Here is a 27431-nt window from a genome sequence, read left to right as displayed (position 1 = left end):
CGTTAAAAATAGACGCTACTTGTAACACACGTGACTGGCGTGCGTTATTCAAAAATTAGCCTGTAAATTTGTAACCCCGTTCCGACTATTTGGGACAGATTTTGATAAAGATCCCGAGAGTGTTTGGAGAAAGCAACCTGCTCGCAGAGGCGACATTAGGCGCGCAAATGGCGAAAAAAAACGCAACGATTTGTATGCGATCCCGCATATTCTCTCTCTCCTTCTCTCTCAGCGTACATAACAATTTACGCGAGTGCGGGTAGGCATTACGAAAATGTAGCCGTAATCTGATAATTGCACGCGAACGACAATGTAAATTAACGAAACCGTAAAGATGTCGCGTCGGGCTAGATGATATCACGGATGTTATCACGACATTTCCAAAGACGAATGCGCATCAATCATGTAAGGGTTTATTCTCGAGACAGATCGATCCAATCTACTTGCCGCGCCATCGAGATTGATACTAAATTAGCATTTAGATCGTCGCGATATCGACCAAACGCACGTGTTACACGTAGCGCGTTTGGCACGCGGTAAAAAACGAGAGATTTATCGAGCCTAGGGAGCGCGACATTTTACATATCCGACGATATCGTGTGCAGATGCATTTTAAACGTCACTGTGGCATTAAGAGAACGAGCGACGATAACTCGTGTATGATACTACCGTGTACAAGCAGTCTTCGACTAGCCTAGAAATTGTGCCTCGAAGTGTCCGTATACATGCATATCGTATATTGCGCGCTGCCTCTCTCGGTCTATGATCAACCTTATCGTCCCCGAGAAAGTTTTACGATTTCAGCATACACGTTCGGAGATACTTGAAATCTACCGCGCTCTCAACTCGAAATTCCATTTCTGCCGCAAAGTTACAATCGGGAGATTGGCCAAACAAATAGCTATCGATTTTTTATCGCGTATACGGAATGTATCCGGAAGACACGTCAAATCTTTTCTGCAAATGTAAGAAATTTTCAACGAGGAAGAGACGCGCGGATAGATAGCGGCGATATCGATGCATTGAATCGATGGCAGCGACCGTAAAAGGTGTCTACAGTCAGGCATCCGGTAACGATGGCTCGAAAACACTTTGGTGCATCCCCGCGCGACGATCATAACATTGACACATTATTATTTTCATGCTCTGTCATATCCCTTGCTCTGCGCGAAAGAATTCTTCGAGAGGAGAAGAACGGTGGCGTTCACCCTTATATGCCTTTCGCATCCCCTACCCATCCTTATGCTTGACATTGACATATCGTTCACGCCGCAGCTGACTGACGGCTCGCCATTGGTCGACGGCGTTCCTCATGATACGCAATTTCCCACAGGAGGCCGCGACCTACCCCGTCGTCTCACCAGACGCCTCTGATCTCATCGACTTTTTATCACGCTGATGGAAGTACCTCTTATCCATCCTCGCGATAAGACTCGAGAGAAGACCTACCCTCCTTTTCCTCTCGCGTCCCCCCACCTATACATATCTAGCGGAGCTTTAAAGGGAGATATCGACGCCGTTCACGATTAGTCCCGTAAAATGCTTGGAGCATGAAATTGATAGAACAATTACGGAGGTAACCAGAGGTATAAAATTAATAAAATATCACGTTGCGCCCTCGCAGAGGGCGCGACATTGACGAGAGAGAGTGTAAGTCTCTGAGCGAGAAAATAACTCTCTCTCTCTCCCTCCTTCCCGTTTCCTCGCGTTCCTGAGCGAACAATTAAATTTCACCGGAGAGACCATGAAGCGCTTCATTACGAGAAGATCCTGATCCCATCATCTTTTCATCACGCTGATGAGACAGACATTTCTTCTTCTTATCTTGCCCCTGTCTTGCTCGACGCGCGGCTCCATATTATTATGACAAAAATATAATCTTGGAAGTCAAGAACTCTATCAATTTAAAGAAACGTATCATTAGACGCGTAACGCGCTGGATTAATACGCGGCATTAATAATACAATTCAGTTTATTATTTCCGCGCGCGCCCCACAAACTCGCGAAAATTAAGTTCAAGTTGTTAGCGAGATGAGATATTTCTTCGACGCGTAAATACATCGTTACATCATGATTGTGAAATAAAAGGCAATAGAAATACATGTTGTTAATTAAATATTTTCAATAAAAATTTTATAAGAATAGCAAAGAAGAAAATGATGATTGCATAACACTTTGTTCTAATGAAGCAACAATGTATTGTTCTGCGACATGATATTAGATATAGCGCAATTTCTTTTTATAGTTTTTACTCTCATACGTATGCATATATAATTAAAAATCATTGCAATGAAAGATATTCAAGTTAAAATAATTTTTAAGAATGTGTACAAATTTAACCACTGTTTCATTTAAAATTTTCTAATAACTCTTATTTTATTGCCTTTACAACGCATTTGAAATTATTATATATTTAATTAAAAATGCTTTCAGTAAAAAAGATATTTAAATTAAAAATATATTTAAGAATATGTAAGAATTTAATCATTGTTTCATTTAAAATTTTGTCATATAGTAAGAAAGAGCTCTTTATTAGATGAAATTTAAGAAACGTTTATATCAATAAATTCTATAGAAAATGACATGTAACAGAGTTAGTGAAACTGTACATATGAATATATATATATATATATATATATATATATATATATATATGTATGTATGTATGTATGTATATGTGTATGTATGTGTCTTTTTCGAAGCAAAGTATAAATGGACCGCGCAAGGCAGTTCGCTACAAAAGTGATTCAAGCTGCAAAACTCAATTAGGAATAGAAGACGAGCGAGACGAGCGTCTTATTGTTAGAGATCAGACGGGCTCGCTTGAATCTTTTGTACATCCTTGGTCGCCAAACGACGAAGGATTATTTGCACCGCCTGGAATTCTCATGCTGCGCTTTAATTTAACCGCGATCTTTTCTCCGTGCCCTTAGAATCACCATCCCATTTCCATCATGGGAGAGACATCATATTTTCCTCATCGCCCGAGGGTTTTTCATGTTAAGTGCGTAAATCCACTCGCTGATATGGCATCGCGAATTCGCTCTTTCTAGTCATATAATAAGCAAACGAGAAATGTAACTTTACTACGATGTCAATGTCTACAAAAGAATTAAAAATATCGTTTCCTTTATACAGGGGAATATATTATAATAAATACAACAAAATGAGCGGAACATAATAACGATCATTTTAACGTTGCCCAATCGACTGTTTTTTTCTATCGAAAATATACACGCATTTATTAATGAATATACGTATAAAAAAATATCGTGATGTAAACTCGTGATATAACTTCCAACGCACTCATTTTACCCCCGAGTTTTCCGAAAGATTTCATACGAATAAAAAAAAAAAAAAATCAAATCAGTGTCTTTTTAATTTGCAGTTTCAGTAAAGAAACCGACAATTGTCTTTGTAATCGAGAGCGCGATGGTGAATGTAAAAGCGGCTAATGCCCTTTTGAACGATGCCGATATCGGTGAACGATTAGCATTACGGCGGATAGGTAGGGCAGAAAGAAGCGGAGATAGATACATTACCCGACGTGACAACACCCATTTCTCTGCTACTCTTTCGGCCCACCTTTTTCCTAGAGCGACCATGAATCTCCGTTGGCGGCATTGTTACGAGATCGGGAAAAACGAGCGGCTAAACCGGTACGCGGATGGTCTTCGGCAGTTTCTTAAAGAGAGATCGAGAGGTCTGCTTCAATGACCGTACACGATAGGAGAGCTCACCGAGTGAAGAATAGAAACAGTAGCTCGATCGTCGAGTACCGTGAGAGGCGAAGGATGTACGAAAGAGGACGGCATCTGTGAGGAAAAAGTCTAAGAACGAATGAACTCTTCTCATCAAAGGATTCTCCATCGAGCAGAATAATATGTATCCAATCACAATTTTTTTTTATGCTAGTCCGCGAGATTAGAAAATAAAATGGAATTATACCTAGTCCTTTGCGTTATTTTAAGTGCAATCGCGAGGAATCGCTTCAACGTTAAAAAAAAGGCAAAGAGAGAGCAAGATTTACGACGAAAAGTAAGACACGACGAGGACGATGTTAACCAATTTCTACACATGCAAATAATAGTATTTACAACATTTGAACGCGCGCGACAAGAAGTTAGAATATAGCGTGCAAAGTAACGGCAATTGTGCTATCTTGCAGCGGCAACTAATTCTACATCAAGTCAGATGTCGTGAACTAACTTGGCGCAATTGTTACACTTTGCGCAACTGCCAACAAATATTGTTCACGATGCATTCACGAACTGGGTCGCGCTAAACGTATGCGTCGTCTATTAAAAAATAAAATAAATTAGTATACTTATCGATATTACTTTTCGCAATTATTTATACTCGTATGCATTACTCTGCGATTACTGACAATCATAGGTAATTAAGCATAGACACGCTGCAGCTTTTCTTTTCAGTCTAACTTTTCTCTTGTTTTCCAGCAAAAATCTAAAAATAAACGTTAAAAAGTCGCAGATACGATTTCGCCAATTCGGAAACGTTTCTTATCTGCATATCATTCCCGCAAATTATATTTTCCACATTTTCATGTTGCGATAATCAATTTCAAATTGATCGCGGCCGATCGACGAATCGTTATAACGTAACGGTGGCCTATTTGTCAAATTAATCCGCCGTCGATGAAGCACGATAATTGCAGTTTGAGAGGCGCCCCACAACATTTTCATTCTACTTTATGATTGACGAGCGGGGGACTACCGGCAAGCTCAAACAATCGCGCGATCCTCGCTCGTTTGCCATAGACAGCAAGTTCGCGAAGCGCCTCTCTCTCTCTTTGCCCCCCCCCCCTCCCCTCCCCTGTCCCGTTTCGATCAATAAGATGCGCCGAAAGTACGCCGGGATTACGCGACTACTCCAGGCAGGAGTAAATTAATCCGCCGTTAACAAACCGTGGCTTCCTTTATAGTTCTCTCCTCCGCCCTGCTTTAACCTAGAGTGCGACCGAACACTGCCACCCGAGACGCGAGCCCCAAAGCAAATTACTTAGAACCAGCATCAGGCTCCGTCTGGCAACGTTGATTGTCGAAATCGTAATTCGAGAATCTCAGAACACTGTCGTATCACATATCGCAGCCGGATTAATGCCTCTCGACGCTTATACAGCATATTCGCAAGCCGAATTATTATACGTCGCGCGAATTACAACGTCGTCATCTCGCGGCCGTTGCATAAAATTGCATCGAAAAGATGAAAGAATTTTAATGTAATTATTCCAGAGCGTTTTACGCGAATAAAATTGTAAAACGTGCTAATAAAATTATTTATATGAAACGTAGGAGATGTTCTTTTATTTCGAAAGAAGCGTTTTCGCTTTTTACGCGCAAAATGTTTGTTTTCATTTTTAACTTGTACTTTTATTTTGACTCGCTAGACAAAAACATGGAAACATGGCACCAAACTCAACCTCAAATGTACTGTCATGTCAATTTGTTGATAAAGCTAAGCAAATGGGAAAACGTTCCTTTCATTTCATCGTGAATGCGTACAAAGCAAGTGTCATCCGGAAGCACCTGCGACTGAATATAGGACGCGTGCAAAAGGGCAAAAACTGACGAGTGGCTGCTCTTAGCTGCAAGCTAAATTCGTATATCCTCGTCGCAGAACCGTTGACGCGAACTAAAACAGGCAGCTTATATCGCCCATGCCTTACCATCATCGCCACTATCGCTCATCCTCGCGATGCCTTCCTCCTCGTCACGCGCGCGACACGAAGAATCGACGATGGGAAATAACTTGAAATGGTTCCGCATGAGACAACGCCGGAAGCGGAATCGATTCCGCCAGCGAGATTCAATCGCGATCACTCTCGCATCGACTGGCTGCTGGGATCTAAGATTGCATGTGTTGAGTGCACGCGTGCATCAAACTCGCGATATGCGTTCTCGAAACACGTGCGAGAAAACTTTAGGCGCGATAAGAGTTAAGCGCGATTCGATAAACGGAACGTCTACGATTTTAGCATATAAATATATATACCGCGAGGTGAAATATATTTTGTCAATAACATAATCTTTACTGTGAAACAAAGTAGGAATTATGCGAGAGAAGTTGCGCGATTCTCAACAAGAGAAAAGCTTGACGTTATTTATATCAATTATTTTATATATTTTTTTATTATCAAGTATTTTATATCAAGAAAAAAATAATTATTCAACAATCTGCTATGTAAGAAAGCAAAAGAATGTAAAAGAATAATTGTATAAATTAAAAATTTTTTATAAAGAATGGTCGGTTGTGTCGATTTTTCGAAAACTTACAATAAGCAAATAAATATTTTACAATCAATACATCTGTCATTCAGAATTATATTTCGTTAATTTCTCGAGATCAAGATGAAGAAAACGTTATTCAAATATGTCTCATATACTTAATCTCCATCTTTATTACATACCAAGTCTGCGAAAATTACAGAGGCAATAACTTGTGCGGTAAGCATAATTTCCGGCAAACAGGATGAGATCGAGATATTTGTATGCAATTTCGAAGAAAGGAAGCTCCCTCATCGCGCTGACAGTTATAGGACGTCTCGTTTGTAACTGTCGGCGCGACAGAATCGCGTTTAAAGCCGAGATGCATCCTCCGAAAACCGACAGGGAAATATTGGATTCGATGTACATATTTGGAGCACAAGGGAAGGGGAGGAGGAAATCGGCGGCGAATGTTGAGTAAGAAATATAAGTGAAACGAGCGGCGCTCAAGTCGAAGCATACGAAAGCTCGCTCTTTGTTGTTTGAAAGGTTGTCAATCCCGACGAAATTGAAGTGAGCCCTCTAGATCAATGATCACGAAAAATCATAATTTTATGCGATTCCGGAAACGTTCCCAGACTGTGCGTCACGCAATTTTCCTTACAGACACGTGCGTAATTCTTCAATCGTTATTCTCTTTCCGCGACAAAAAATCGCACGTACCCCCTTCTTGTCAGATCAATAAATCACGTGTTTTCGAAAAGCGCGAACTTTTTAAATGATCCGCCACCACGTCCCGAAATATCCTTGAGACGATCATCGATCCCCCTCGTTGCAAGCTTCGAGGTATATAAATACATTTACGTTGGTCTCTTACTGGAAGTATGTCAACATCGGCTACATAGTGAATGATCAAAGGTCGGTAGCCCCCTCAGGTAGATGGTGAACGTTGTAGAGCATGAAAGAATCGATAACACGTGATTCGCGCTATATACGTTAATTGTCGTTAGCTGCCGAAACTTTATCGCGGTCATTAACCGTTTAACGTGTTTTCAACACGTCGCGAGACGAGCTCGAACGTAACAAAATAGCCTACGATATTTGTCTGAATTTGATTCGACGTTAAAAATAAATCGATTTGACCGAGTTAGCGATAGAAATCGAAGGACAGAGTAATGCATAATAGAATAATGAGCGGCATACATCGCGTAAAATTTATGTGAAATTTGTCGCGAGGAGTATCACATACAAATCTCAGCGTCAACGGCGAAAATAAAATTATATTCCGTCCCTCCGTTCCCCATTATGATGCAAATGCAAATTCATTGTATCGATAATGATAACAGGGGGCGACAAGCTGGACATTAACTTCGTTGACGGAGAGCACTCTATATATCACTCGCGCAGTTTAAACGCAAAACCCACCAAACAAATATACGTCCCAATAACATTAACAACAAATACAATACATCCAGCGGAAGAGGACGCGAGGCGACGAATGAATTATGTCGTGGCCGAACAACGGGGCGAGCCGTGAAAAATGCACGAAACGATAATCGGCTTTGCCCATTATTAATGTCGGGCGATCAATTTTGTATGTAATTTTTTTTTTCTTTTTTCTTTTTTGGGCACAAATCGCGCAACTGCAGATCTGAACGGTCTAAGAGTCCTTTGACAAGCGCGACAAGTGCCAGTTTTCCATAGTTTACTCTTGATTACACAGGCGGACAAATTTCCATTCCTTTATACGAAACTTTCCCGTCCAACGGCGCTGACGTCGCGAGATCGGGATGAAAATTTCATCTCGAAAATTAACTAGTTGCTCGCGACTAAGCGAAAAGGAGAATCGCTTCTTCTCTCGATTAGAGTTACGCGAGGAATTATCGTGCTCCGGCGATGTCGCAGTCTGAAATAAACTGCCGGCGGGACGGAACGCAAAGTTTCTGAAAAGAGCGGAGAGAAAAAACGAAATATCGGCGAGAGAGAAAGAGGGAGAGAGGACTCTCTCGCGTTTCGTCACCCCCTTTTTTTTTCGCGTCCCATCGTCGATCGGTATCACAAAGGAAGCGGGGGCGGCCAATGAATCGTGAAGAGCTCCGGGATAAAAATTACGCGGCAATAAAGCACGACATTAAGGCGAGTTGCATGCGCGCTCCTCGCTCGAGATTTCGCCCCGCGAGTCACGTAATCGCAGAAATGAAGATATCGCTCGTGTGAAAGATGACCGTGCGATAATCTCGCCGGGAATAAAAGAGTTCTTCTGAAATGTACATATTAAGTACCGGAAATCTCGAAGAAACTTGAAATGCACGTGCACACACGCATACTTTGTAAATGGATACGCACTGTAAAACGAATGCAAGCGCATTAAAAGGCACATAAATTTATCTACATTCGAGTAACATTTAAAATCATATATAAAATTGCTCACAAAGATTAAACAAATATATTTTTGTGAAAGAATCAATATTTTAAAATACAATATTTTAAATCACATCTAAAAAAGATAAATAAACTGAGGTGAAAATTGAACGCGCGTGACTGTCGTGACGACATTATTAGCAGATTCGTCGAAGTTTCTGCGAATCTACTAATAATATCATATTGCCACGTTAGTCACGCACTTTAAATCTCGCTTCAGTCACGTCATCTAGGTCAGTTTTATCAGAGTTGTATCGACATAACGTTATTATACCATCAGTCAAGCGATCGCATCTATAAATGAAGCACTCAATCTTTGCCACGCGCGGTCTAACTCACGTAGACTCATGGAACGCACGTGACTCTTCCTCGCGAGCAATAATAAATTTAATTCTCACGTCTTTTCTAATAAAAACGCTCTACGAGGGCGGAAAGCCTATTTCGTCGAGAGAGAAATTTCTATCCTCGTTCGAGCCGCTGCCACCGCAATCAGCCGTGCGTAGGCTTCATCCTTCCCGCCGTGAAATTGGAAGAAAGACGTGTCACGCCGAGAAAATTAAGAAATGAGATCACCGGAATGGAGTGAACGCAAGAGTAGGGTGAACGAGCCGGAGAGATGCCGGGGACACGCGACAAAAGGGTGCATCACGGCGAGGGATGGGAAACGGAAAGATAAGAGGGACGGTCCGAGGAAAGCACCGAGTCGGGATGGGGGAAGAAAGTCTGGGGAAAACTGCGGGAAGGAAACTCTGCGGCGGATCGGTTCGTTAAACCACCTCGGAGAAAGAAAACTCGGCGTGTGCTTTCCCAATATCTCCCCTCCTTCTCTCCATCCCTCCTCGGGACCCCCCTATATATCCTTGGCTGCAGCATCATCAACGGCACGTGCTGAGTATCGCATGCGTGTACGCACATACTTGTCACGTGCGCGCATCAGGCGCAACGCAATCGTATGTACGCGAGTAGCGGGTCTTTTCTTTCGATCGCGAATAGTCCGATTTTCTCTATTTTTAAAGACACTCTCGTCCCTCGTATTTGCTATTTATCGACTGGCTCGTTCCGTACCCGCTTTTCCCTGCCCGACCTGCCTGTCCGTGTTTGCACTTGGAAGAAGTGGAGCAGCCTGCGTCCACGAGCACTTTAATCTTTTCTTCTTTATCCGTCCGCACTACCTGCGCCGGTATACACGGCTGCACGATATCGTAAACTGAGTTTTCTCACGAAACGCTACCGGCATCCCGAGATATTTACGGTTAACTGGAACCTAATGCACAATGCAACTCCGATCCGATCGAAGTTGCAATTTTACGTTGCAAAGAAAATATGCTCGGCATATTTTTCTCCTGCCCCATATTATGCACGCTACTTTTATCTATCTTGGTTTACTTATCGTATTTAAATTATATTTACAAATGCATTTTTAGAAATGTATTTACATTTTACAGGTCAGCGGTCAAAAATAAATAATTACATCAATTTTGAAGATAGAGATGCACGATTCATATATAAAAACATTTTTTATATTAATTGTTCCCTTACGTAATTCCAATTTACATTTCAAATAATAGAAACGCTATCGCAATATCAAATGAAAAAATATAAAAAAAACAACGCGTGAATGGCACTCGACAGACGCAATGTCGTTAGTAAAATTGCCGGCTTTTCAAATGTATTATCGAGAATAGAGTGGAGAGAGAAATGCAGCACATATTTAACGCTGTATATATATATATATATATATATATATATATACACCTCCTTTTTCAATTATAATTATTACGGCGTCTATATGTTATACTCAATAATTAAATTCTAACGAGTTCAGCTCATGACGTAATTCGCGCCGATGTCTCTTAACAATGCAAATATACTGCAAGATTCGCCGACGTTGCAAGTTCGACTGGCTTTGACGGTAAGAATTATCGATCATTCCTTCCATAAAACACGAGTGTGCAGAAATCACGAGTGTAGCGTAGGGGCAGTGAAAAATCTAGGGCGCTCGGATAAGTGACTATGTCATAACTATGAATCTTACAGGGGGAAGCAGGCATTTCTGTAAAGCCACCTCTAACAAGAAGTAAGTAAAATTGATTTTACCCAGAGCCTCCGTGTGCGTTCACGTATAAAGCCTATGTACGTATACGTCCTTGTATACTGTTGAAAATTAACTGAAAAATATTTGTAGTACTCACAAGGCGGCTTCATATAGAGCGCAGATTTATCGGATATTTCTCTCTCTCTCTTTTTTTTTTTTGTTTTTTTTTTTTATACTTCTTTCCTTCCTTTCTGTTCTCTCGAAAAACACGCACATCGAAAATATAATCGTGTGTGATTTGCGCGCTTTGATAGAGCTTTCACCGCGATATTTCTACGTGTGCAAATGACACTCGACAAAGGCCGCGCTCCCACAACAGCTGCAACGTCGCAGTCGATAATTGTTACATTTTCGAATATGTTTTTGTTATTACGACACGCGCAGCTTGCCGTCCGCATTTTCAAGCGACGTAATTGCCAGCTGCCAGATCGATAAACGACAAGAAAATATATCTGAGGCACGAAAATTTGGAAAATTTTCACGGAGGCAGGAATGTTCAATAATTTACAAAGCGAGATAAGAAGACAATCTTTTTCCCATAATCCCCCGTCTTTAATTTACATCACCGCCGTTGCTCGAGAATATATTGAATTTTCTTCGCTGCGTGAATTTCAAAGATATATAATTATTGACTACTTTTTTATAGCAAAAACGTTGAGAAAAGCTGGTTCTGTCAATTTTACCTCCGACATCAAATATCGCGATAGCATTCGCGATCGTTCCGAGATCGATCCGAGAATTAAGGTTTTTTTCAGCCAGCACTTCTCCGCCACATCGTTAATCTTTAAGGCGTATTAAGAGAAAACGAGTTTAATCTCGCTGTGAGTACCGAGTAGTGCGAATTAATAAACGAGAGCTGAAAGCGTCCATCTGCAGCGTCGACGACACGGAAGCGGGAAAACCTGCGGGAGGCGACTGCGACATCCTTCTAAGCCCTAAAACCGTACCGTGAAAGTGTCGGCGCCCCCGCCGTATCCAGAGAAACGACGCTAAAGTACTTGCAGAATCGCAGTACGTGTCCGAACTTCCCCGGCCTCACCGACCCACCACCACCACTCTCGTAATTCGTCGTCCGACCCTCTCCCCCAAGTTCCTAAACTTGGTGGCGGAGCCTCACCTATTATAGCAGCCAAGTTCCAGGCTGTCCGAACCCGTCCGTCCACGCATACCAGCGCGATGCTCTTTAATATATTCGCGTGTAACGCGTTCGTGTACTCGCTGAACATGTGCCCGTACGCATGTTCCGACCCCACCGTCCTTTAAACACGAGTTGCCTGTTCCTGTCATAAGACGAGCCGGTCGTTATCGATCGATGTCGTTAGCGATCCGAAAAACGGTACAAAGATGGAAAAGAATGAACGATAGATCGAACACTCCTTTGGCATAGATAAGACATAGATAATTTATATTATCATGAAGTACATGCGTACATTATTATTATTATTAAGTCTAGTAAACTATTGTATATCGATATATTTATTGAGACACAACCTCATAATAAAAAGCAAAATTATTGCTCTTCTATTTTCTCTCAATTAATTTTTCTATTAAATTCTGTAATGAAAGCAAATAAAAAAAATCACGCGTTAACATATAATTGAAACTCATTAATCGATAGTATATTTAATTAATAGAAAATGTTAATATCGATTACTTATTCTCTTCTCAAAGACTTTTATAAAGATAGACAGATAAAATATTGTTAGGACAATATATTTGAGAGCGAACGTTGCGGCAGCCGAGAATGCGGAAGTAAACGAAACGCGCGAGCTAAAATTCAATCGAATCCCTTACCGCTTTCATCGGAAATACGGATAAGCGATTGGGTCGTCGTCAATCTCTTGTGATCACCGGAACGGAATCTCTAAATCTTCCTGCCTGATTGACGGGGCAGAATATCTTTGCGCTTGAATCGCAGCGCCTTAATCGAATTCCTGGCGGTGCTCGGTGTACTTGTTTAGCATCAGGGACTACGCTGGGGACAATTGCCCAGAGTAAATGCGAATGACATATTTGTGCGACAAACGCGCGCGAAGAATATAAAGAGATAAGAAGATTTTGAGATCGCTAGCTCCGTTATTAAAAAATTCTTTTGCTTTTGCACAGAGAGGAAGAGAGAGAGAGAGAGAGAGAGAGAGAAAGACAGTTTAAAATATTATGTTTTCTAAGATTAAAAACGCATTCCACTTTCTCTCTCTCTCTCTCTTGATGGAAAATTCATTTTCGTGTGATTCCTGGCTCAATATTGCAACGATAACGCAGATTTGTTGACGTAAGTTGCGCAACCGCGCGAAAAGCCAGTCAAAGACTGGAAATGATTAGACGGGACCTACACTTTTCGCATGAAAGCTCCACTCGGCATATTAATGATATTGCTGCTTCCGTTGCATATTTAAAATAAGCAGGAAAAATTAATATCGGAATCAAAATCGATGAACTCTTACGTATTCGTGAAATTTGATTACGTTTGCGCGTTCAAAGCTTTACACTGGCGCCAAGTATAAATGTAGTCGTGAAAAATGCAGTACGCGTGCTATGCAATGACTTTGAGAGAGTTTGAACTAGTTTGTAGTAACGGCACAGTGTCGACTAGTATCCCTAGCAGTTAAATGAACGAATGTCATTGAGCTACTTTGGGAATAGATGTATGATTAAATCGATCACGTTGACGAACGTCAAAGAGAGCGCTGAAGTTCATTCTTTAAATAACGCAAGGTACTATCGGAAAATGTGAATAACTGATTTATAAAGCCCTATATCCCGCTAAAAAAAATATCGGCATAACTTTACTTTTTAATTAACTTTCAATTTGTACGGATGTACAGCGGGGAGTCTACTGAAAAATAAAAGTAGTGTCTTGTGTGAGATTCTGATGTGATTACACACAGAAGAAGAAGAGGAGTTTCAATTCGCGATATATAATAAATATATATATATATATATAAAGTGAATTTGTGCTCGACATTTAACAATTCGTTTTCCTTTTTACTCCGCCAAAGAGCTTGCAATTGTGTCTGTATGTCCAAGAAAAGTTGGAACACGAGCGATATAATAAGGTCAGAGGTTTCCGCGACGTTACTTATGTCGTCCAAATACAAGCGCAACTGCCTAAAGGTTTCGAAAAAATAATTGGACGCTCAACGGAACGAGAGAAGACGCACAAAAGGAATGGCGCAACGAATTTAACCGACGTAAGTTCTTGATACGTTTCCGCAATATTCTATATCAACAAAGTGATATTCTCCCTCGTACCATCCGACCGACAAAGAGAAACGCGGATATATCTCGCGGTAGCTTCTTATTCCGCACGTAATCATTCACTATGGATTTGCGGAAATATCTGCCGGGCGGATCACGCGGAATCATAAATTCTCCACCATTTTTCCATATGCAGGTTTACATAGTTTCATAGAGGAAATGCACTGTTGTGCAATGTTATTTTATGATTTTGCAGTTACATGACAAATCAATTCCCTTGACCAAAACAGGAATCAATTTTATAATTGTTAAATCATAGAATTGCGAAAATTATTAAAAGGAAAAATTTATATAAAAAACTGTTTGAAATCATAAACATTTTCATATTATCTATATTTAAAAATAATTATTTTACGGTAATGTCAATCAATGTATATTCGTATGTAATGTTCTATGGTTGTAGATATATAAATTAATTTCTTCATATGTGAAACAAAGGAAAGATTGAATCCGATTTTCACTAGCCGGAGAGTTAACGATTCCGGTCAAAAAAAAAAGAAAAAAAAAAAGCGGATGGGGATCATCGATGTCGGAAAGCGATCGTCCGCTTGTTTTTCATTGATTGGTCCTGGGAAAAATATATTTCGCCTCCATTTCTCGTTGCGACATTTTCTATCATGAGAAACAGACGAAAATAAAATTGAAGTCTGCCGATGTACCGGTATAAAAGTTTAGTCCTGTCTGATATTCTCTGCAGAATAGGACAGAATGTACATAGGAAACGGGATAAAAGTAATCTCGGTTTGTATAAACTTTATAGAAATACGCAGAAAGATAGAGAGATAAAATAAAATAATAAAATATCGTTTCCGTAAAATATAAATTTTATATAAAAATATAAAAAGATTATATACTCTCTTCCTCCTCTCGAAATATTATTTTATATGTGTATGTATATTATATACATATATATATATATATATATAAAGTATTAAATTTTCAATCAGTGACACATATAACGAGCATTAAGAGAACGCTCGAATAAATCGAAAATGACTTTTTGCGAAATCGTTATTCAGTTTGCACCGTCGAACACGTCGAAAGTTAAATATTAATTGATCGACACACATAAAATCGAGACAAATTGTCGCGATAATGCATATATAGTTTTATATTTCACGTTATGTCACGCTCGCGCAAAATCCATGAAGGTATCGAGCCTCGTTACACGAGACTGGCGAGTAAAAAATCCGATACGGGAAGGGCAGAGGAATCTACGTGGTGTTACCATGCTAATAATAACGCGCGGCCATAATCTTGTCATTATACGTTCGTTTAAACGCATCAACTGCGTTTTAACAGGACATATAAAGAGCATGCAATACACACAGTAGCAACATACCCGATTTCTCGTCGACAGTACTGCTCCCAGCAACGTACGAGACAGCCTTCGTTAGTCCGAGAAACAACAACACTACACTCCACATGTTCCCTCGTTATTCGTCGCGCAAATACTCGTCACGAAATATATTACGCCCGTCGCGGCGATACGCGCACTTTTTCCCTCCGTAGCTTCGAGCACGATCGGATTTAACGGAGATTTCGCGTGTGTGTATCGAGGTGTCCCGAGCCGTTAAGTCATCGTTTCAAATCACTCGCGGATCACGCTACGATTATCAGCTCGCCCGGCTCCATCTCTTCCTGATGCGAATTGGAAACATAAAGAAGCGACCCGGCTCCCATCGACACTTTCCTCACGATCCGCGTCTTACGCTACGCGTTTTTTACGAGACAGATGATATCACGTCGAGAGATGATACGTAAATGCGACGCGATGTAAGGGACGTTTTCCTTCAATCTGCCTTAGGTAATCACGCGATGGACGCATTCCCCGTTACATCCGTCGGATAACCGATTTCAGCACGGTCGCCAGTCTACCGGCAATAAGCGTGTTCGGTACCCGCAGCTCCGTGTGCGTCCTGTTTTTCGTCTCTAATTAAACACTAATTAAAGCACCCGCGGCACCGCGAATTTCCTCGCCGCTCGCACCGCGCTTCCTTTTCTCTCTCTTTCTCTCTTCTTCTCTGTCCTTTCTCTCACCCCTTTTTCACCAACGTTTTCGTCCGTTATTAAAGCGCGGTACGAGAATGGTAATCGCCGAGGCGGCGAAAAATCTCCCGCACTTCCGGTCTATCCAAGCGCCACCAGCGCCGATAACCCACAATGTTCACCATGGTGTCTGCAATCCCCAATGACCATGGCACCACTTGAGAGACAGTACGTTCACCGCGTCGTTGTTGAAAGAGCAAAAAGGCCGATGAGGGAAATGGAAAATGTTCTTCACCGATCTAAGGTGTTTGATCTTTACAAACGGCGAGCAACAAAGATTCTATGAGCGATATGTTGATAGAAATTTAATTTAAAATACTAGATCTCCAGATCTTTATTGTCCTAAATTGCGACGCAATTATCCGCCGTACAGATTCAATCACGTTTTTCTCAATTAAATTCTACTTCCTGGTTTCTCTTATCCATTCGGCTAATTACAAAATCGACAACAATCTGACGTACAATCACAACCGCGATTAGAAGTACGTCGAGTGATCCTCGTGTAAAACGTTTGTCGGTTTAGCGATTTACAGAAGTGATTTAATGAAACGTTGACGTGATTTTCGTTAACCGGACAAAGATTGAAGATGTAGGGAGGAAGCTTTCAACTTGGCAATTCTGGTTCACCGTTTCGGACACGAGTTTGTCCGACGGCGTGCTATCGCAATATGTAATAAAAAGCGAAGGACTGCGGAGATGTTCAATCACACCGGGCCACCACAGATTCGGGGCTTTTCTGGAATCGGTCCAAGTAACGACCGAGGCGACGCAAGGGCCTCGCAATCACGTTGGGGCAGCGATGATTGCGAACTGGAATCGATTCGAGGGAAGATTGAAGGAATAGAAATGAATTCGATCACCCGGTCATCGCGGTCATCGTTTCTTTCTATTGATCGAAGATCGTCCAGAACGAAGATCACCGAGATAACTTTTATTATCGGAGATGATTTTTATTAATCTCTTCGTGGTAAGCCTCGCTAATTAGGTATGTTAAAAGATTACAAGCGCATCAGAGGAACACGATTATTTGTTCGTAGAAACAATAGATCCTCCGCATAAATGCGTTTGGTACGATAAACTTTCGTAAAAGAAGCATATATTAATTATCTCTCCACTTTCATTACTTATATTCCTATACATGTCCCCGTTCCGCGAACGAGTTTGACATATGCAATGTCGCGTGTTAAATTCGACAGAGTCCTAATCTAGTGTCATTCCTGAAAAGATGACCTTTGCGGCGTGTCGAGTGCAATTTTCAGAGCTGCTCGATATCCCTTTATCTCCCGGTTAACGCTCGATCATTTATAAGCGGCACCAGAAGACGCGCGATAACCACCCCTCGCGACATAACATGACACATCACTGAGGAGAGGGGGTGGGGAAACGAACACGTGGTTCTCGACCGACGGCGGACGGCACACTGACGGAAAAGACGAGCAAACGGCGCGGCGACGGACGCGCAGCCTGCAAAGCCTCCCGAGGAGGTGGCAGTGGAGGTGGAGGTGGCGGAGGAAGAGCGGAGGGCGCGGAGAGAGAAAGGGGTTTCGTGCACCACCACCATCACCACCACCACCACCACCACCATTACTACCACTACCATCGAGAGAATACACCGTGGCAGAAAGGGATGTCCGTTTCTATATCTAAAGGAGCGCGTACTCGAATAATGCACATCGCCAGAATGGACAGAGGTAAAAGGTAATGCTCGGCTGGATATGTATACACACACACTCACTCACACACACACACACGCGTGCTCCCATGCTCCCCATCCCTTTCTCTCGAAACACAACGATATGCGAGCGCAAAGTGGCCCGACAAGTGTTTACCGAGGCTCGGCGTCGGAAGCCCCGCGCCAACGGATATTTTATCCCCGCGAATAACTAGATGCAGAGAACGCGTGTCCGATGCATGCGTTTCCATATATACGCATCCGATAAACCTTGTTGTTTATCGATACGAGTATATCGAGCAATATCGAAACGGATACACACATTCGTCGAATTCTGAGATATGTTCTCTCGCGAATGTTGAATTTAATAGACAAATAATTACTATTAATGTGAATTTGTGCGCATTGATAATTGGCTGCGCTTACGTAACGCGGCAAACCTCTAGGGGATACTGTAATAGAGATACCTGTTTCTATTTCTAATTGTAAGTAGAATATGTATATTATCAATCGATGAATGTATATATATATATATGTAAAAGAGATGCCGATGCAATGAGATTTATTAACTATATGTATATATGTATATATATATATACACACACAAATATACATGTACAATTAGAGATAAAAGTAAAACACATGAGAGAAAGGGTAGCATCTGATTATTAATTGTGTAAAGCGATACGGTACAAAAATAAATGTTTAATTTATAGTTGTAAAATAACGACCAACGTAAATTAGGCGGCTCGCTGAAACTGTTACGATATCCATATAATTAGCCGCACCGTATATAATATTTGCATATTACTCGAAACTTCTGCACCAAAATGCGCGATGTGTACGTACATTACTACTGTGCGATATAAAAGGTCAAAAGCAACGCGAAAGGTACCAAGGATATCGATGCACGTACGATATTTTATAAAATACTCAGACATATAATAACAAATTAATTATTCCAATATCGAATTTCAATTAATTATCCTATAAGCAGTTCAAAAAATAATTTGAAAAGATTGACATTAAAATAATTATAGTCTTTAAATTTGGCAAGCAAATTTTGTAATAAAATAGCTGTGATAAAATTTTACTAAGTTTGCTAAAATTTTAATAAATTTGATAAAATTTTATTTCATATATGATTTTTTAATTTTTTCTTTCTTTAATCGTGCAATTTCCATTTGTATATTTTTATTGTTTCGTAATATTCCATAAAATTAGAAACTATACATTATCCTCATTGTTTATTCAATATCAATTCAATTCAATTCATCTTGAATATATTTGATCTTTATTTATCCAAGCTATTGTATAGATGATTATTTTATGCTTTTCGTTTTGAAAAATAAACTGACCGAGTTAATATAGCATTTCTTTCACGTTCAAGGTTCGATTTACTTTGCAATATTTAACGCAAATATTTGCGTTAAATTTACCGAAAGTATCAATAATACATAGCATATGTTAAACTGTACGCGATATTACACGACAACAAACAACACACATGCATGCCCTAATATTATAATAATTCACAGCTGATTAATTAATGAATAAACGAGCAACAAGCTAGAGAAGTTTCTCGCGAAATTTACACTTCACGATATTGTACCCGATCGCTCACGTTGACATGGAGCACTCTCGAAAGCGTGCATTCGGGCGTTGAATAATAATTTAAATCGATTCGTAAAATCGCGATCAATTTTCGCGCGGGCGTGAAATCCGGAAGAGTGCGAGAAGGCCCGGCCATTCCGCTCAACTCCAAAGGTGGCTCTTGATAGTCGGGTTAAGATGCTTGCGCGTACTCGCTCGTCCGTGCACGAGTGCTTGCTTTCGGTTCAGTGTCGAAGACGGTTTATAGTGGTTTAAGAGGACTAGAGGTCGATGGCGTGACCAGAGAGGGGAAGGGGATGGTAGTACGAGAGGGACGAGAGATCGAAATAGGGTGAGAGACCTCGGGGCGAAAGAGGCGGATGAGGAAGCAGATGCTCCCCAACTGGTGTCACGGATCATGGTCATCTTGAAAGCTCCTGAAAGGCGGGAATGCCCCGCGCGTCCTGTGAAAGCTATCTCTCCGAGGAGGGAATGACTCACTCCGTTCTCGTTGGGATCGCGCGAACTCACTCCCGCGCGTGTGTATGTTCGCGGATATAGTGTGTAAATATGTAGAGGGATCCCTCTTCTCCGAGGACGAAAAATGGCAGGTACTTTGCGGATGACGGTTTCATCCGGGGCTCGTTAACTCGTTTACTCGTGTCAACCTTCGTTTCCACGTTTTTTTTTTTTGTACGTCCTTTCATCGACACCTTTCTTTTTTTATCTCTTACAGTTTGCCAATGCGGCAAAATTATCGCGCAACTAGAGATTACAAAGAAATAATTATATTTTAAAGAATATTAATGAAAGAATGATGGAAATAATTATTATAATTTTTTCTTGAATCTGTTTTTTAGTATTGATTTTTCCACACACAGCAGAGCGCAAAACATCAAACATTTTGACTAAATAATTGTCTTCATTAAGTAAATGAAAATTTTAATTCCTTTTGAAATAAATGATATACAAAAATCACATTTTTTCTCCCAAAAATTACCTGCGTATTTTTAAAAGATTCATTGTGTCGTATTAACTGTCGCTCTAAATTCTATTTGTGCATCGAAATCTCGCAAAAACACACACAGTAACGATCCTATTTTATTACTGCTGCACATACAATATATATATCCATCCGTTATTTTTACATAAATCACATTTAATTACTGCAGAACATGAGATTTCGTGACATCAAGAGAAGCACGAACACCGCAGCGGTTATCGTCTCGTGTTCACGTCGATCATCTCGTCATGAAACATAGTAGACCACTCGATATGACTTGACACGGGAATAATATTTCGCGGAAAATAATATAATATGCCACTGTGTTACTATGTTATGCCATTAAAGATCGCGCAAGCTTGTTAAATGCCGAGAAAAGATCCAAACATAAATATCGAACGACTTTGTTTATGCAAATGTAAATATTTTCATGAACTTGGCGACCTTTGAATTTTCGCGATAGTGATTCAATTGAACAAGATTTATTTCCGTCAGTTTAACAGCTCCCCACGACAAAAGATCAAATTATATATAGCATAATAAAGATATATATATATATCAAATTATATATAGCGGATATATAGTATAATTGAATGCTAATTTATTGCTAATTTGTTGTTCTTATTTCTAATTTATAAATTATTTTTCTAAATTATTTTTCTTACCGATTTGCAGAAAATTGATATTAAAAAGATAAAATTCGAATTAACAACATTACAATAACATTCTCACTTCCAAACAAAATATAATAAATATAATAAAAAAATATAATAAATCGTAAACAAATACATTTGAATTATTTGCAAATTAATTACTTTCAAATATTGCAAATAAATTTCAAAAATATTAAATTTTTATAAACGTATCAAGAAATACGGAATATTATAATGGAATATTATAAGCAATTTGGACAATTAATTAACAATTGCTAATTTTAATATAATTATTTAAAATTTTTTATAAATATTTTTTCTTAAAAGTAGAGGTCTTAACTCTTATAATATTAACTCAGGATTCTTTATTCTAATATCAATTTCTTACTAATTGCTAAGAATAATAAATTTAGAATTAGAACAACAAATTATTATTTTTTTTTTAATATAATGTCAGGATAGAATTTCCTTTCTATTGTTTTCTTAAAAAAATTATTGTAAGAAAAAATTGATTTCTATAAATTATAAAATAAATTAATTCTATATTACATAACTTGAATTTTACTAGCATTTAATTTTAATAGAAAATTAGATACACTAACATTGCATATATACGTGCGTAAAACACTGAAAAATGTACCAAATGATCTATATGATTTAAATTAATGAATTAGATTAGTATTACCAGCAGCATTGCGGCTTTAATTTTGAATAGAACACGATGTATATGTGAGTCTGTGAATGCGCTTTTAATTCCGAATAAAATACGATGTATATGCTCAAATAATAAAAATAAAACAAAAATAAAATAAGAATCAACGTGGTATACCGTTCTACTAAATATTACAATATTGAAGCAATAATAAAAGTAGTAATAAGAGTAAAAGAATAGTGTTTTAAATACATTAATAATTTATTTTTTAATGAAATCTTTTAGTTTGCAATTATTTAAAGCTGTTAACACAAATAAAATAAAATCATTAGTGAGACCAGTTCATTAATGAATCTGTCCCTGATCCAATTAAGGAATTATTGAATATCGGACCGTTAAAGTGTTTTACTGAAATCAATAAATATGTTCTATATTATATAGCATTTGACAATTCCCGTATGAGATTCGTATATAAATTAACTTTCGGTCATAAAATTAATTTATGCGATGTAAATTAGATGTTGATTAACGTGCCGCTATAATAATATATACTAATTAATTTAAATCGCATAGTTCATTTACTATTTTACATAAACGTCAAATGATTGATGTAAATCGCGTTCACAAAATGTGTATTATTTGTAATTAATTGCACCAGTGCAACTGCACCAATGCAGTGAGAGAGTACATTGATTAATATTTAAAATAAATAATATACAAACAGGAAATAATTTAGTTAATTTATGTATCTGTCTGTATTTATTTCCGCATTTTAATATAATTGCTACAAAATATGAGAAACCTGATTCGGCGGGCATAACTTGATTATAATGTAATAGACTTCATACGTAAATATTAGCTATTGATTTTAAATTTGTTAAAAAGAAAATATTTTTACACAAAATCAAGAAAGAAGTGAAAAATTTTTAATTTTTACACTTAATTATATCGAGAAAGAGAGAGACACACATTACAATTATCGTATGTATGTGTATGTGTTTCATAAAAACGTATAAATAATTTTTAAAATCAATTCTTTCTTTATTTAATTGCGACGTTTATAAAAGCGTGATTAATAGTTACGCAAATAAATTTTACTCACCGACCGTTGCCGCTTTCCTCGATCTTTTCACCTCCAAAGGCTGAAATTACGTCTTGCTCCGCTTCTCTTCAGTCTCCTCCGACTAGAATCAAAAGAACGCGTTATTAGCGAATTTTTGATATTACAGTCAACACTGAGCGAGCGATCAAGCGTAAAAGAATGCGAAAAATATGATGATTTATCTACGATAGCGAATAAACAAATAACGATCGACACTATATGTGCGCGTTATTCGACTGACCGCGCGTCATAAACAAAACAACAAATTACCGCGTACATACTGCGTATATAGTCGACCGATTACGCAGTCGGCCGACAGTTCATTCGGCAATGCTCGATTACTTTACGCGCGGAATTAACAATCGAATTAAAAAAAGAAAAACGCATCAAGGGGTTTTGGCCTGCGGAAACGTTGCCTCGCGAAACGCGAAATAAAAGTCACGTTACGCGTACTAAAACCGCGAATCGAATATCGTTAAACGAAACAACCGAACGTTATTGCGCACTTTTCTAACACAATTCTAACGATCGCTCGACAGTTTCGATGATTGGACATCCTATTACCAGATAGATACACGACGGAGGGTTAATAGCGCGGGATTACGATCGGCGTTGGTTAACTGCGTAATAATCGATACACCGTGATACTTTACAATCCGCAGAAACTCTCTCGGATACTGCTTATTTGTTGCGTATTTGACGGAAACAACAGGAGATAAATTGAAGGAATATATGCGGACGCGTTATAAAACTGACACAGGGTGGAACGCGAGGCAAAAACATTATACTAAGGCTACGTTCAATCTTTGTAGCCGAATTTAAATATTTCTCAGATTTTTTACATCAAATAAAAAAAAAATTCAATCTTTGCCATGATTCATTGATATTTGTTGCGTCAAGACGAACACGGAGTAAAAGAAGAAACGGCAAACATTTCAATCAATTATTTATAATAGCATCTGAAAAAAAAATCAAGAATAATTAACCACAGAAAATGGATTAAAAGAATCAATTTTAGCCAATTTATCGATTCGTTCGAAAATAATTGTGCCATGAAATATCATTAATCAAGAGTATATATTTATGCAATATAAATTATTTAATATGTAATATTGTTTGATATAACGTCACTTTATTATCGTCAATTAATTTAATATTTCAATCGGTATATTCAAGAAATTCGGAATATTCAAGAATTCATATCGATAATATTTACTTGATATTTGGATATCGATATCGTTACTCTACTATCGATTACGTTATGTGATACGAATATAACGTTCCGAGATACACGCAATCACTGTTAAACTATGCTCTACTATCAAATATTGTTGTCCGCACAACTATTTACTATCGTGTATCTCAATACAGACGATCGATCTTTCAATCGCTCATAGTAACGTTTCGTTCTCATAATGTCACGATATCAAAGTGATACTCGATTGATTTTTGCGCAAATTTTAACAAAACTGCAAAGTTTGGAATTAGAAAGATATGATGCAACCGTTACGAGTTAATAAGTTAATTTGAGTTGTTAATAATTTGTCGAGCATAATGTATTGTCAAGTGCACATCGTCAGCAGTTTTGAATATTTTTTTCACGTGACACAATTATAGATTTAATTGAATTGCATGCTTAAACATCTGGCAAATGTTCCATCGCATCATGAATTTTTGACACAGTAATTTATGCAGTGAAATATCTTGATTTCTCTTAAAAGCAGCAAAGATTAATGAACTATTGTGAACAAACGAGAATTTAAGATCAAATCTATATTTATAGATAGGCAAAATGTAATTATCATAGTATAACACTACGTGTTCACAAAAAGATTATTTATTTCAACGTAAGAGCGCGATTCACTGAGAAAATAGAAAATTGTTCTACTAAAAATGCCGATTATTTTATAAATTTGTTTACTATAATGTTTATAATATTTTTAATTCATATTTTTATCACGCAAAAAATTTGCATAAAAATAAATTTTTATAATATATTTAATATAATTAATAATATATAATAATAATATAATAATTAGTTTTATTATTAATTATAATAATTAATTATTATATTACTAATATATGTATATATACGTAATTATTTTATGAATGTAATATATATATATATATATATATATATATATATATATATATATATATATATATATATAATTATTGTATTATATGATGTATATATACATATATTTATTAACATGTGTAATATTTATTAATATATATTTATTAATATGTGTAATATACATATAAGAGTATGTGTTTATGTATTATATTATTAAAAATATTGATTGTGTCAATTTTAAAACGCGTTCTTATATTTCTTAATATTTCAATGTTATTTAAAACAATCGCATAATACTCTTTAGTATCAATCAGAATCGCATCATTCAGAATGCAATAAAAATAAATTAATTTCATTTGCGAAAATATCGTAATTAAAAGTTCACAGTGGCTTATGCATACGTGTAATTATTACTCATATTCCTGCCAATTGAAATGCAACGATGGTATCGATCTTGTGGGTTATCGAACGTTATAAATTATGCCTGTGAAAAGCGATATGACATACGCGATAAACCATAAGAGAAACGTCCGCAGCTGGATTTATTGCGTTCGTACCGCGTAATTGCCTTTTAATATATTTTCCCCGTTATTATATTTGTGACTTTTTGCTAAAGAAAAAATATTTACAACATACTTTTTTTTATTATTCTCGCGTCAAAATTTTTAGAACAAATATATTTATATATCTGCCTTTTGTGTGTGACAAAATATATTTTGCACATGCGTACACCATACATATCTTCCTATTTTTTGTGTGAGACTTACCTCTGTTGCACAATTTTCTCTCAAAATATCTCATAAAACATTTCTCCTTGTGTCCGTTCGATGAGAGAAGCTCAGATAATCCTTTCTCTTCATTTTTTTAATATGTCCTCAAGGATTATGTATATACATGCATTTCAGAATCACTCTTTGCCGAGTTATATGCTTCATTTGCAATTTATTTTTTTCATTTTTCGACAATTTTTAATATTCATGTATGTAAATTTCTTGCGCGACTCCTACCGATTGGACTGTGATTATTATACATACATACATATCTCTGTGAATATAGTCACGGTTAGATAAAATTGCAATAATGCGTATCGGCATGCAGCAGGTTCATCTATACGAAAGAGAGAGAGAGAGAGAAAAAATATTAAATTTAATATACATTATACATTTAATGTACAACGAATACATTATATTAATTAAAATTTAGCTGTGATATATAAATTGATAGGAGCGATGTAGAAAGAAATAAATGAGAAGGTATTATGATTCGAAAAAATATTACATTTTTTGATTACAGAAATGAAAAATAATGGGAATAGCTTCGGACTAGAAATATAAAGATTTATTTTTCACGCTGTTCATTAAAGCGAACATAAATTGCCAACGGCGATTCAAAAATATCATTTTAGCAATGGAAAATGCAAAAGTTAATATCTTTGCAGTTAATCACAGTACACAACAATGATATGCGGATACGTATATATGTATGTACATTACCTGACCGAGGAAATATCCGGCACGAGATATATATACGAAGAGAATTTGAATGCAAGCGCGACGCGAAAGAAGCCGATCGTCGATACTGAAAATCGCAAAATATCGGACACTGCGTTTACGTTACACGTACGTCACATTACGAACACTTTACACTCACTTTTACACAATAATAATCGCGAGAAACACGAGGCGACTTGAAAATACGACCCGACAATCCATCGCGATGCATCCCGCGACCGACTTATTCGAATTCTAACGGAAAGCAATATGGCGAGCCTCGAACTATCGAAATCATATAGATGTCTATGCACAAAGTGACCGAAGAGCGTAGATATAAAACAGAGCAATTTCACCCAGCGTCGCGAATGCTAGTTATTTAATTGACAAATGCGCCTTAAGAGGGCCACTTCCACCAAACTCCGATTATACCGATTATCATATAATATTATTATGAATCATAGATTCTGTTTGCTTTTTTATATTTAATACGAAATGCATATACATACTTTTGACATTTGTGAGAAAGAGACAAGTGAGCAAAAATAAGTATTAGAAAAAGTGCAATTATTATAAAGCGTACAGAAGTATATCACACTTGACATAAAAAAATTCGAAATTCTCCAGCAAATATCAGAGAGACGCTGGAATACAAGTAGATTATTACAACAAATTTAATTTTGATATAACTAGTTATGAAAATATATCTCACGATAAACTTGCGCAGTGGCCAGAAAATAACGGCGTGAAATATTTGAGGAGAATCTCATCCTTCGCTTCCAACACATAAAAGCGAATCTCTTACCTACATGTAATATTAACGACGTGCGCAACTTTTTTATTACATCAGCTGCGGTCGAATTCTTTTCGCGTCTTATTAGGTGCAGACAACAATAACGCGCGACGTAAACACCGGACTACTCGAACATTTTGTTATAAAACTATCATGTATCATTGCGATTCGCTTCAATACTTCGATCAACGATCACAAGCTCACCAGATCTGCGATCAACGTGACGCGTAACGCGGAGTGATACCAGATTCGGGACGCGCATCACGCCAAACCGTGCTAGAGGGGATAACAGACACAGCGTTAACTGCGTACATGTGAGCTCTGAGGTCACAAGTACGCAGTAGCGCTG

General features: G+C 38.0%; 2 protein-coding genes across 5 annotated transcripts in view; one reads left to right on the top strand and one right to left on the bottom strand.

Annotated features, from left to right (window-relative positions):
* LOC126858056 (nephrin-like) overlaps positions 1-27351 on the bottom strand; it is a 344534-nt gene extending 317183 nt beyond the window's left edge. Inside the window, exons 1-3 of one of the 4 annotated variants that reach the window (XM_050608060.1) lie at positions 27095-27351; positions 25567-25906; positions 22723-22804 (exon numbers count right to left, since the gene is read on the bottom strand). Coding sequence is in view for 1 of the 4 variants with exons in the window: in XM_050608059.1 (XP_050464016.1) it covers positions 15341-15425 (85 nt within the window). In the remaining 3 variants the exon portion in view is untranslated. Of the gene's footprint in view, positions 1-15340; positions 16341-22722; positions 22805-25566; positions 25907-26292; positions 26310-27094 lie in introns of those variants that run through there. The other 3 variants (XM_050608061.1, XM_050608062.1, XM_050608059.1) reach the window with 3 other exon arrangements.
* Positions 1-27431, top strand: part of LOC126858053 (alpha-2-macroglobulin-like protein 1) — a 116767-nt gene that overhangs the window by 42606 nt on the left and 46730 nt on the right. The gene's annotated exons all lie outside the window — the stretch shown is intronic.

The sequence above is a fragment of the Cataglyphis hispanica genome, chromosome 24 (assembly GCF_021464435.1).
Source record: "Cataglyphis hispanica isolate Lineage 1 chromosome 24, ULB_Chis1_1.0, whole genome shotgun sequence".
Classification (NCBI taxonomy): domain Eukaryota; kingdom Metazoa; phylum Arthropoda; class Insecta; order Hymenoptera; family Formicidae; genus Cataglyphis; species Cataglyphis hispanica.
This window is presented reverse-complemented; position numbering and strand designations above follow the sequence as displayed.